At 40.9% G+C, this 13,973-nt stretch overlaps 1 protein-coding gene across 3 annotated transcripts in view; it reads left to right on the top strand.

Moving 5' to 3' along the window:
* Positions 1-13,973, top strand: part of Ptprg (protein tyrosine phosphatase, receptor type, G) — a 684,041-nt gene that overhangs the window by 554,594 nt on the left and 115,474 nt on the right. For all 3 annotated transcript variants that reach the window (XM_013010502.1, XM_013010503.1, XM_013010504.1), the window contains exon 8: positions 8,547-8,739. In XM_013010502.1, the coding sequence (XP_012865956.1) occupies positions 8,547-8,739 (193 nt within the window). The remainder of the gene's footprint in view (positions 1-8,546; positions 8,740-13,973) is intronic.

Raw genomic sequence — 13,973 nt, 5'->3', positions numbered from 1 at the left:
AAATAAAAATAAAAGTATTGTCCAAATACTTATTTTTGCAAGGTTGAAGGAAGAGTGTTTTTTTATAAGGTATTCTTTTTGTAAAAAAAATTATCGCTGATGATTAATGTTTTTGTCATCAATGATTTAAAGGCATAAGACAATGAAGTATCACTGTACACGATTGGCTACTTTTCAGGGATTCCAAGTAAAGAAAGAACCAGTTGATTGGCTGAGGTGAATTGAGGCCCCTTAACACATACTGGGTTTTAAGGTAGCTCTTACTATTTAGGATCTCCAAATGAAAGTCCTACTTTGAGCCTTGGATATCTGGTGTTTGTCCATTGACATTTGGTGACTAGAACTTCTAGAAAATGCTTTGTTAGTACATTTGATCTTCTACTCTACCACCAAAGATATACCAAGAGAAGAAATAATGATGTTTTCTTTACCTTCTAATCTGTACTTTTGGCAGGTATTACCTTTCAGGGAAACAGGAAAAGAAATTAACCACACTCTTTCTAATTACTTCATTACAAACCCTCTGCAGATAGTAAATTCACTTCTGTCAGGTACTCCTGCTCCATCCGTGTGTGGCTCATATTCATGTGGCCTGGCTGGATCCTTGCTGGCTAGCTCCCTGAGGTTACAACTGTGGCATCTCCTGGAAAGAGCAACACTGGCCATCTGAGCATTAGCGCTTCAGCCCTTCCCGCCCTAGCCCTGCCAACATTCTTTCTGAAGTTAGCACAAAATGTTCGTTGCAGAAGGGATCAACAGCCAATTCAGAAAAGCCAAAAACATAACATTTAAAAAAATTAGGGAGTCTACTTGTGCTTTTATCCGAAAGCAAACATTCCTTGTCCTTTTCGTCTTTTGCTCCTCTCTTTCTCTTCGACCTCCATCTCCTCTTGTCTCGCAGGCCCTCACTGTGGGTGCCTGCGAAATGGTCACCTTGAAAACACGGTCAGCATGAGTGTAGTGGTCAGTGAACACTGTTGTGTGCTGCGGTGTGGATTTCTTTGCCACCTCTGGAGTACACATGAGCTCTCCCTTGTTTCTTTCCTCCTTTTATTTGCTTGTGTGAATCTACTTGGACATTGACATCAGCCCTGTCACTGGCCAACTCTGCCTCTGACATGTGTGGTGATCTAGATCAAAATGCACAGTGCTAATTGCTCTGTTAACCCAGTAGGCAGCATGTCCATTTGGTCCTACTAATCTGTATGTTTGGTGTTTTGTATGCCAGTCCTGGGGCCTGAACTCAAGGCCTGAGCCCCCCTCTTCAGCTATTTTGCTCTGGGCTAGCACTGTATCATTTGAGCCAGCACTCCACTTTGGGAAGGAGGGAAAGTAGGTGTTAGAGGTGAGTCTCCCAGACTTTCCTGCCCTGGCTTCGAACCACGATCCTCAAACCTCAGACTTCTGAGTAAGTAGGAGCACCAGCATCCAGCTTAGGCATATTAAATTTTGACTCTAAATACCAGACAAGAATTCTGCTATGACCTATTTTCCAACCAAAATGGACCTTTTATTTGGTATGAGAAGTCAAAGGAGTGGGTCTAGCAGATGGAATTGGTTGCCTGTGATGTGTCCATGTTAGTCAAAGAAGATGATTGTCTTTGGATCCAGTGTTCTAAATTTATTATAGAACAAAGGTTCTGAGATTTATTATAGAACAAAGGTTCCCAAATGCTTGCTGCTTGCCCATTGGCAGCTATATCAATACTCCCTACCTGGCACTGTTGCCCCCTGTTGGTTAAAATGAGACACTGCTTATAATTTTCTCTAGCATGAATTTTATTTAAGTGTTTTGGTGGCACTCTCAAAAACCATAGTAAGCTGGAGAGTATGTTTAACATGTTTGCCTTGGGATGCTTGATTCTTCTTTTTTTCTTTTTTTACAATAAGCTGGAATGATTGGGAAAGGTTTCTTTGCATTACCCATAAACCAAAGTGATCTTGTCAATAAAGAATAGAAGATCTCTTTGAAGTTCGTGCACTGAGCCTTGAAAGTGAACTGTCTGGGTTATTTTCCTGACTCCATTCATTGGCCAAGCAAAAGAACTATTCAGTGCCTCAGGTTTTCCATTTGTGTATGTGGAATGTACATGGAACACCCAGTCTGGTAGGAGGAGAACATGCTTAGGCAATACATAGTTGGCTTTTTCCTTAGTAGGTTTAAGTGATCACTCATACCACTGCCCAGTAGAAATTAGGCAAGCTAGATAGATCATTGTACATTTTCTAGTAGCCAGGTGGAACAAACGTAAAGAATAGGTAAAACTGATTTTCCCCCTCAGTGCTAAGTTTCAAACCCAGGGTTTTTGTGCATCTTATTGCTGAGCCACATCCCCAACCCCCAAATTGATTTCAATAATGTAGTTTAACCCAGTATTGCAAAATATTAATCATTTCAGTGTAGGCTAGCCGTGTTTCTAAAATAATATCCATGTGTAACCACTGGCTGCCAGTTCTGAGTTTATGAACTGTCGTGATTCTCAAGGTAATGACAGCTAAGTCACTTAATTCAGGAAGTTTCTGTTCCAACACTGCAAGATGTACTTGTTCATCATTAAGCCCACAGCTTTCTTTGTTAATTACGGTTGAAGCTCTTTCCCTTTCTGTTCTCCGCCTTCCTAAAATCACCTTTGTGTAAAATTCCCTGAGCCACAGAGGGACATGACCCTGTAGTTTTCTCACATTTTATTTTTATAGCTGCATTTCAGTGAGTAAGACTCAGGATGCCCCCAGCTATTGAGAATTTCATATTCTACCAATTTTCTAGTTTAATAATGAGGCAACACAACAGAACCTCTCTGGCCATCTCTTAAATGTGTCTTTGTGACCCTAGCTGACACATTATACTTCTAGTGCTTATCCTCGAGTTTCTTGTTATGCTAATCAGGACTCTGGTCTTGTTTAATTGCCACTATACACACATCCTTTAGAATATTGTGCATATCAGCCTTTTAATGGTTCATAATTTTATTGCTCCTGGTTTTCTCATCTCTTCCTTCCAGCTGCAAACCCCTTACCCCATCATGAGGCCAAGAGCTCTTGTTCCTCTGAATGGCATGAATAGGTTTCAACTTTCCTTTGATATGCATTGACAGATTAAAACTAATTATTCCTCTGTAATACTTTTATAATAAAAACGGGGTTGAAATGATTTATATATACTTCCAGCCAACACATTTACAATTCAAGGTTAAAATTGTTCTTGAAACAGGACCAGTTAAAATGCAATTACAACTCCCCAAGCAGGGATAAAAGAAAGAAATGTTTCACACATTCACTTCAAAAGTTAAAAAGTCAATTTAATAGTACAGAAATTAAAAAATAACTTTCATTTGTTTTTACAAAATGATAAAGATTTCATTAGTTATCTTAAAGGAATGATGCATCCAAGTGTGCTTATTACCTACTTCTGGGAAAGGGGTAGGCCGATAGAGGTAGCAAGGGTTTCTGAGCCTGGAAGGGTGTGGGGGGGGCGTGTCTTGTTCACACCACCCAGACACCCAGTTCTTGCTGTTTGGGCCATAGCTGGTTTCTTTTCAGCATACCCAAAAGGGCTAATAGATCTATGCTGCAGTGCTGGCATACCTGGCCGGCATGCCTTCATCGAGATCAGCTGTGGGAATAATTTGGAAATAATCTGCTGTGACCATATTCCGTTCCTTCACTGTGTGGCTGCTCTTCCCATGATTCATGTTGAGGGTATATGTCCTGGAGTCTGAGAAACCGAATCATCACACACAGTGGGCAAGTAACTTGTGTCTCTGAAGCCCAGTTTAAGTTCTGTATGTTTGTTGTTGTTGTTGTTTGCACAGTCCTTTCCACGTAAGTGCTCAGTAAATATTCTCTGACAGTGTTCATGATTTTGAAATAATAATATAGCATTAAGGATGGTATTTTAAACTAAATATAAACTAGCAAGCAAAATAAAAGGCACAATGCCTTTGTGCCTCTGATCACATAAAATAATAGTTATCGAAATGAATTCCAGGAAATAGAAACAGCTGATAACAACAACAACAACAAAGAAACCAAAATGATTTCTGCACAGTGCTTGACACATTACTTAGTTTCTCAAGTAATGAGAAGGGGAAAGCAGCTACAGCACCTTCCCCTTGTTGGAAGTGTTGAGAAGACTGTGACTGCTAGCAGTGAGGATAACACTAGACACCTACTGTGTGCCAGGAATTATTTCAAAGACTTGATGTATAGAAACTCACTTAGAAAGAAAAACACTGGTGAAAAGCAATAAGGTTATTACTCTCATACATAAGGACAGCAAAAGATGGGAAGATTCAGTAAGTTGACAAGGACCCATCCCTTAGTTAGGTAGAATTCCAAAACAGGTGGCAAAGATAGGAGTTTCAAAGTTGGAAAATTTAGCTCAGTCAGATCATTAGGACCCCATAGTTAGGATGGAAGCCTGAGTTGGGTATAGTGGCAGATTTTCTGTAATTTCAGCTTCTAGGGAGGTGGAGGTAAGAAGGACCCAGATAGAACTTATCTCAATAACAAAAGTGAAAATAAAAGCTCTAAGTGGCTCTAAGTGGTGAAATACAAGCATTGTGTGAGGCCCTTGTTTCAACTCCTAGTATTGCATTAATTAATTAATTAATTGATAAATTATTATGGGACAGCTTTGAACAGAAATATGGCATGATCTTAGCAGTATTTGTAAGTTAACTGTAAAGCCTTGGAACAGATCTGGAAAGATCAAGTCAGTTAAGCCCTAAACATATACACAAGTCAGAAACCCAGAGAGACACACTTGCTGTAATTTGTCCTGTGGCTCCCATGTCACTTGGGACTCTGATGCCATTCAACTCCAGGGGACCCCTTTCCATTGTGGCCTGGTGGTATCTTTGGAATTGAACATAGTGGAGGCCCGAGGCAAGGCTGGGAACTCAAGACAACCTGAAGTTGTCACATAAGAATGCATCCATAGGGCTGGGAATGTGGCTTAGTGGTAGCGTGCTTGCCTAGCATGCATGAAGCCCTGGGTTCCATTCCTCAGCACCACATAAACAGAAAAGTCCAGAAGTGGCTCAAGTGGTAGAGTGCTAGCCTTGAGTTCAAGTTCAATCTTGAATTCAAGCCAGGCCTTGAGTTCAAGTCCCAGGACTGGCAAAAAAAAGAAAAGAATGCATCCATAGAGTTCTGCCCTAGGTAATTGCTGTGTACCTGTCTACACTCCCAGCACCAATCCAGAAATCATGGGAGTATCCACTCAGTGGCCAGACAGGAGGACAGTTAGCCAAGAGACAGGCTACTGGCAATTCTCTTTCCACTTAGAGGAATGACAGGGTTGGAGTGAGGCCTGTCACGTCACCGAAGGGCACTGAATACGTCTGCCAAGCTTCTCCTCCTTGAACTCTTTTGTGCAACTGTCAAGAGAAGCTATGATCCAGTTGACAATATAATATCGCTCAGGTCATCAGGTCATTCAGAGCCGTCACAGTCTTTCTTTAAAAATCGGTGGGCACGTTGAGTTAATGACAAGGAAGAGGCCTGAGCTTTTAAGCCATAGCATGTCATTAAGCTGTAAGAGCAATTTAAGCAAAGGCATTTGTGTGTTTCATTCACAACCTGACTCTCTCTGCAGTTACACTAATCTTCCCTGAAGCATCAGACAGAAACTTTTTAGAACTAAATGCTCACTGTGAAAGCGGGCAAGTGTTGTAGACAGTAAACAAACCTTCGAGTTGGATTGCTTGGGAGCCTCCTAGGCCATTCTGATGTGACAGAGATTAACCTATTCTAGGACAGTTCTGTCTTCACCAGAATATTTTCCATCTTACTGTGGGTGGTAGCCCAGTGGGATTTAAAAAGAGAAGATGTTTTTAAAAAATTACCCTTATGAGCAAATGCAATCCTACTATTAAATGGACATATGTGAAACTGGAAGTGGGTAATTTGAGGGGATGGGTGGGATTAGGAGAGATACCATGCATCCAGATGTACTGGACTCATACACTGATAGGTTGAATGGAAACTCCTCTGTCCAATCACTTCAAATTTTAAGGTTTTTAACAAAAAGTAAAAGTAACTCACCCTTAAAGTGAAGTGATCCTACTTGATTAAACTCTCTCATCTCTATGGCTTTAATTTAAGCCCAGTTCCTTTCATTTGGCCTTCTCTATGTATAGAGAAGAGCTGGTCAGCATGTTCCATATACAAGGGCCTTTAATCAAATTACTCCTTACTCATCTTTTCTTCAGGCTAAACATGTCCACTCCCTTTAACCTTTACTCACAGGATTTATTTTTCAGCCTTTCATTTTTTTTAAAGAAAGATTGTTTTTGGTCATTCCTTGGAATGTCTCCATAGGGTCTTTGTTAATTCTTTCCATACACTTTTTGGACGCCATTTTCATTTTTTCTTAAGAAAAAAAGAAGGGAAAGGAAATTGGAAGTCCTCCTCCCCCCACACCCCTACCCCCAATGCATTCTGCCTGATTTGGGTCATGCTATGAAATGAGCCACAACACTGGGTTGAGGTAATTTCTTTCAACGCTATAAGTTGTCTGTATCTCAGTGGCTCCTCTCGGGACAGAATGAATACAGAATAGTTAGGTTATGAAAAAAAAAATCTGACAAGGTGCTGATTGTTCACATCTGTAATCCTAGCATCTCAGTAGGCTGAAATCTGAAGGATCAAAGTTTGAAGCCTGCTTAGGCAGAAAAGTTAGCTTTTCTTATTTTCATCTGTAAAATAACTATCCAAAAAACAGGCTGGATACATGACTCAGGTAAAAGAGGGACAAGCCAAGCAAGCCCTGAGCCCTGCATCAAAACCCTGACACAGACAGAAAAGAGAATGTGTATTTTTGTCATTTAGGATGTCTTTTTTTGTCTTTAAGTACAAAAGGAGGGGGAGTAAGAAGGAAAGTGAAGTTTGAATAGAGATGGTCTGAGCTGTTAGGAAAAGCAGAATAGTCCGAGAGAATTGAGGTCATAAGGAAATCAAAGGGCACTCTCAGGCTAGGATGAGCTCTCAGGCTAAGAGAAACTATTACCTTGATGAAAAGGCACAAGAGGTTTCTTCATGCTTTATTACCATTTCACATAAGCGATAGCATTGGAGAGAGGGAGAATGATGATAGGTAAATCTATTTACTTAAATGATTTTGCTTGGCTAAAATCACTAGCAAATGCGTGGCTTTCTCGTGCAAAGAGGAAGTCTCCAATAATTGTTGCTAGCAAATCATTTTCTGGGACATTCCCTGAGGTTGTTTGAGAAACAATCGTGTTAGCTCTAGGTAGTAATTCTTTTTCTTTTTCTTTTTAATTTTACACTCTGCTGTTGACTGCCACCTGGTTCCCCAGAGCCAGCAGCGGATCCCCTGCCCACCCCCCACTCCCCTTTTCCCCTCTTGCTTGGAAAGCTTTTTCTGTTCTGGTTGTCTTTGAAGTTCTTTCCTAGGGAAAAGCATTTCCATCTGCAGTCTGGAGGAAGGAACCAAAGGGGCCAGAAGTGTTCATCCACTTTTTCTCTCCTCCTTGTTTCCTTACCTCAAGGAGCTAGGGTTTGGGAGTTGGGAGTTGCTTTTCTTTGGTGACAAGAATCTCGTGGTCCCAGGAGAACCAGTTTGACCGCCAGTCACAGCTCCATCTGTCACACGCAAGCGAATGACCTTTGATAATGATCTCAATGTAGAGAACCACACAGAATCCCTTTTCATTTTAGAAATACAATCTCTAAACTTTGTATTCTCTCCCTCCCCATCTCCCCCTTTCTCTCTCCCTCTCTCCCGGCCCCTTTTTCTTTTCCCAGAAAATTTTGTGGGCACTCTTGGGGGAGACATTTCCTCCCATAAATAATAATGACAGCAGCCAATCTTGTATTGAAAACTTACTGTGTGCTAAGTGACGTACCTAGATTTAATCCTTACACCTTTGAAGACAGGCCTTTCAACAACAGATGTTTTACAGATGAGGAAACACAGAGCTTGAACAGTTTGTCCAGGCTAGCACATCTCATGAATGTTGACTTGGGCAATGTTACTTCCCCTGTGTACCCTGGTCGGTGACTTGGTGCTTTGGCTGAGCTTGATCCTTTGTATTTCAGAAGCAGATTGTGATAAAGCATTAAATCACAAGTAGGTTTCAAGCTTTGTGTGGCAGGAACTGTTTTAGCACTGCGTCTGGACCCAAGAAATGTCAGGTAGATGCTCTTACGATGGTGTCCAGGTTATGGAGGAAATGGGAAGCTCAGAGAAGTGAACCGGGCTGTGTAGGGGCCACAGAATGGGTGAGTGGTGAAGAATTATAACCAGGCAATATAGCCTTGCACCTTCCAATATAGCTGGAAGACAGTGCTCCTTTCTATCATACAATGATATCCTTCCAGGGAACCCTGAAGAAAGGACTCTTGTCTTGGCTTCAAGTGCTCTGCACATCCCTGAGCTAGAGAGTTGCCTAGGTGAGGCAGGCTGGACAGACATTACACCCAGTTCCAGCAGGAATAGTATTCTTGTCACCCACCTGCTCTGGCTCAGAGAACGCCTAATGGATGTGGGGTTTCCCCCCTCCCTCTCTTTCTCTCTTCAGCTCGAGGCTTTTTATTCCATCTTCACCACCGAACAGCAAGACCACGTGAAGTCAGTGGAGTATCTGAGAAATAACTTCCGACCACAGCAGGCTCTGAATGACAGAGTTGTATCTAAGTCTGCCGTCCGGGATGCCTGGAGCCATGACATGGCCGACTTCTCAGACAACCCACTGGGGACAGAAGCCTCTAAAGGTAAATTTAGATTAAGTGCCCTGTCCAGGGAGAAGATTCCTTATCATAAATTACTTTAAATTAAAAGTAGTTTAAAGCCAGCCAAGAATTGGAACTTGATGTTAAGAGCATATGTTTCACTCTTTAAAAAAAAATGTCTAGATGATAAATAGAAGCAGTTGTGGGAATAACTTCAGTTAATGGATAGGTTAAAAATTGTTCTTTTGACTAGCAATAGATCAGTCATTCTCTGCATTTTTACCTTGTCCTCAAAACTAATTAATAGTATCTGAAGAAAGCTCTTGGAGAATGTCTTACCTTTTTAACTCTGTCCCTGTTGAGATCAGTTTTCTTCCTCTGAGCTCAAACATCAGGAGCTTTGAATTACTTCCAATACCCAGCATGCAATGCCTTCTCTCAAGTACGCCAAGCAAGAACTCCAACACCAGCCTTGTTCTCTCCCACTGGAAGTTCACTGGCTCCTAAAACTCTTTGAGTTGTTTGATTCCCATATCTGATAAGCATGTATTTATCATGTTTCAGGCATCTAAAATCATTTCTATTTCTACTTTCTCAGAGGAAACAAATGAGTTTCTCTCCCAGGAAACAAGAAAGTCTGATTCTACTCTTATCTTCTTCCTCTCTGGCTCTAGGCTTGATCAGAATTGTGGCTTAGAGCTTGGAAAATAATGGGGGCAGAATATTGATCAAAACCCTAGTAGATGGAAGGGAAGAATTCGCTTTTCATGTCAACAGATGAATATTTTCCAGTGTTCTCCTCCTTTGGGATTGTGAGCTTGGGGGACACAGGAAAAATTCTTTATTAACACTAGAAATAGGCTGTGGTCTATTTGGTGTGGTAAATTAGGAGTACCCCACTCCCAACAAGAAAGACCAGTGTGTTACCATATAAACTTAGGGAGTGAGACAAGGCATAACATGGTACTTTGTTAGTACATGGTACACTGCACATTGTAAGCAACTACATGATGAGCACTTTGATGGTAAGAAGGAGCCCACTTACCACTTGTATACCTGGAAATGAGCTGAAAGAAAAGGAAAAGAGCGCTGAAAATCAAAATCCCAGGGCTGGATGTATTGATACATTCATGTATACCCAAATACTCTAGCAAATCAAAAAGTTATCAAGGACCCAACCCCATCTCAACAAGAGTGCCTGCTAAGTACTGAGCACAAGGCCCTGCGTTCACCAAGGACCACTATCCCCCGGGGGGGGGGGGGAATAGAAAGTAAAGCAAGGTTCTTTCCTTCCTGTCTGAAGGAAAAAAATAAATCACAAAAAGTGAGCCGTTCTTGAAATTCAGGATGTTTGAGGTCTATTCTATGTCAAGGGATCATGCAGCGGGAAAGCAGGAAGTTCATAACCTTTGAGATTTCTCAGGTTTGCATAGGCAGAGAAAATTTGACTTTGCGTAATTTTTTTTTAACTTAGCTTAAAAAAATAGAGAAACTATTTCCTAGGAGAAGCTAGGTCAGAAAAATGGGACTCTTCTGGCTTTACTATTTTATTGGAGGTCTGTGGAGAGGAGATACAAAGGGTGAGGAATTTAAATAATCTGTGTGGGGGGGAAATGTTTTCTAAACAACATAAAAATAAAGCTAGGTGCTGGTGATTCATACCTGTAATCCTAGCTACTTCAGATTCTGACATCTGAGGATCACAGTTCAAAGCCAGTCCAGGCAGGAAGAGTCTCGCCCCCTCTAGGAGACTCCAATTAACCACTAAAACACCAGAAGTGGAGCTGTGGCTCAAAATAGTAGAGAACTAGCCTTAAGCCAAACACAGCTCACGGACAGTGCTTCCACCCTGAGCTCCATGATGAAACCCCCCCCAAAAAAAAAGTGAATTAAAAAAATTTAATTAAAATAAAAATAAACTGACCATGAACACAAGATCTGGATCCTCAGAATGGCTGAGAATGTGGCAGCAACTTCCTTCTTATAGATAAGTCAAAATGTTAGAGAAGGTAATGATGTTCCTTCATTCCCATGTCACACTAGACAAGAGCTCCTACTGAAGGGCTTTTCTGGTTTTTGGCCCAAGCCAATGACGTGTGTCCTTAAGTATAGTGAGTCAGTTCATCACTCTCAAAGGTTGGTCCCAGTAATTGTCACGTCCAGTGCTGACTTGTAAGATGTGTGAATCCTTAAAATGATTTGCGATCTCTCTAGAGTCACAGAGCTCAGTCCTATTTGAGTGTTGATATTGGAAGGGAATAAAAACTCCCCTGATCCCCTCTGAAGGTTTACTAATGGAGTCTATGAAATAAACAGACACAACAGGCAGATTCACAGGACAAAAGCGATCGTGTTGTATTGCATGAGGCATCCCATGCAAAGAAAGCAAGCAGGAAAAAACACTCAGTAGAATATAGAAGCATGCACTCCTTCCTCAACAGGGAGAGAGAGAGAGATAGAGAGAGAGAGAGGGAAGTGCTTTCTAGAAAGATAAGTGCCCTCAGAAAAGCAAGCAATAGACTGTGATGGCACTGCCTAAACCTCCTGTCTTCTCTCCTGTGACACAGCCACGGCCTCCCGGTTGGTGAGACTCCAGGGGAGAGGATTCTTGACCACTGGACTCCTTCTGGAGACTGTGTTTAGTTTGAACTCCAAAGCTGCATGATGTTTGCTAAACCCCTGTGGCATATTATTTGAGTATAACATGCATGCAGCACAGTGTATGTGTAATGTGTGCACAACTTGTTTACTAAGTTACCACTCATATTCATAGCATCCCAGGAGTATCCCACCCCTTCAAACAACGACCAGAAGTACTTTTGCCTGTTTGTGCATTTCATGTTGATAGACTCAGCTGGTACCTGTGTGGGCGCATATGTGCATACATGTGTGTGTGTGAGAGAGATACTTGGACTACATTGGTTTTGAGAGATAGCTGTGTTGTCACATAAGATCACGGTTTGTTTTTCCTGTTATAATCCTCTGTGTGATTATTCCAGTATTTATTTACCCCTTAGAGCAGGCCATGAATACATTAATTACTTCTAAATTTTAATGACTGTGAAAAGCTATCGATCATGCCGTTTAGTGGACTCATAGACTCATCTCATATGTATCTCCAATACACACACACACACACACACACACACATACATCTACACATATACCTTCTTGGGGTAATATGGCTGAATCCTCTAATGTATGTATATTTAGGTTTCATTAGAAGTTGCCAGACAGTCTCTGAATGCGACTGTGTCCCTTTTTTCCCGCCAGCGCTATATGAAAGGTTTTTTATCTCCCGATTTATTCTACATTGTACTATTCTAATACTTAAGATTTCAATTATTTTCAATACTGGAGAATCAAATTCAGAGCTTGCTGCCTACTAAGCAAATGCTTTACTACCAAGGTACATTCCCAGCCCTCCTATATTTTATAGCCTTTTTAGAGCATAATTTATGTACTCTAAAATTCAAGTATTGCAAATGCTCAATTTGCTCATTGTTAGTGAATTTTATATGTGTGCAGCCATCTCTGTAATCCAGTTTGAGAACATTTTCAACACCACAAAACAATTGTTGCCCATTTCTAGTTATCTGTCTCTGACTGCAACCCCAGGCAACTCCTGGGGTTGTGTTTTTTTTCTTTCTTTAATATTTTATTTTAGAGTTTATCTATGTTGTCCTGGACATCAGTAGGTCATTCCGTTTTTTTGTAGAATAGTTTTATGGAGGTTTATTCCCATAAACAATCTAAGTGTGCACTTCAGTCATTTTTATAGTATATTCACACATTTGGACAATTCTACTATCTACTTCCAGTATCTTGTTATCACCCCCAAAAGAAACTTTTGAAATTAGTCACTTTCTTTCACCTTTCCCCAGCCCACTGGCCTGCCTTCTCTCGTGGTTTCCTTGTACTTTGTCTCCCTCCATGGATTTATCTATTCTGGACATTTCATAGAAATAGGCCATACACTGGATAGCTTGTGTCTCTGGTTTGTTTGACATAGTCTAATACTTTTCCAATTCATGTATACAAATCAGAAGTTAATTCTATTTTATGGTCAAAGAATATACCACCATATAGAGATATACTACTTTTTGCTCATTCTTGTGACAATTACTAGGTTTATCTACTTTTTGGTGGCTAGTTATCTACTTTTTGGTCGCTAGGAGCAATGTTGTTTAGAACATTTGTGTCCAAGTTATTGTGTCAGCCTATGCTTTCAGTTCTTTCAGATGGAAAGTCAGGAGAATTGTTCAGACATACCATAGCTCTTAAGTTTATAGTTCTGGAGAGCTTCCACAAAGTTGAGTGTTCCATCAACTTTGTCTGAGGGCTCCGGTGTCTTCATGTCCTTGATAACACTTGTTATTATGTCCTTTTTATTTTAGCCAAACTCATAAAGATGAAGTACTTTCCTTTTTCTGCTTTTGATTACCATTTTACAAATGCCTAGGGATGCTACTTTGCGCCGATCCTGGGGCTTGAACTCAATGCTTGGACACTGTCCCTGAGTTTTTTGCTCAAGGCTAACTAACAGTCTACACTTGAGCCACAACTCCTCTTCCAGCTTTTTGATGCTTAATTGGAGATAAGAATCTCACACTATCCTACCTGGCCTGGCTTTGATTCTTGATCTTCAGATCTCAGGTTCTTGAGTAGCTAGGATTACAGGCCTGGGCACTGGCGAGGGCTGACCACTTTTATTTTTAAATTCATTTGTTATAGGGGGCCTTCCTGACCAAATATTCCTCTTCCCCCTCCTACCCCACCCGTCTCCCCCAATGAGACTAAGGTACCTCAATTAATTCAGTCATGCTGTAGGCTACCGAATGGCCTAGAGAACTTAGATGATCGATTTTGGAAGCTTAACAGGAAAGAGGCAAGGCAAAAGAAGGATCTTTTTCCTTTCTTGCCATCTTTTGCAAGGAAAGACCTTAAAAGAAGAAGGTGGTATTCTATGATCTTCAGGTGATTCAGGAGGAACAAAGGCTATCCAATTGGCATTCTCAGACAGACCTTTATTAGCTGCACAAAAAAAAGCTATTATGTTTCATGTATTCATTGGGCTATTATCATAGGAGAAAGAGAACTTATTTAAGGCAAGGGTCATGAAACATTTTTGGTCCCAGGCTAGATAGTAAATACTTTTGTCTTTGCAGGCCATATGGTCACTGGCTATTCAACTTTCCTGCTGTGGTATAAAGCCAGTGACAGGGGATATATAACCAACACAGTGTAAGAAATGTCTTCCAATAAAGCTTTATTTA

The sequence above is a fragment of the Dipodomys ordii genome, unplaced genomic scaffold (assembly GCF_000151885.1).
Source record: "Dipodomys ordii isolate 6190 unplaced genomic scaffold, Dord_2.0 Scaffold12, whole genome shotgun sequence".
NCBI classification, from domain to species: domain Eukaryota; kingdom Metazoa; phylum Chordata; class Mammalia; order Rodentia; family Heteromyidae; genus Dipodomys; species Dipodomys ordii.
Note: the sequence above shows the minus strand (reverse complement) of the source record. Positions and strands in the feature narration are given on the sequence as shown.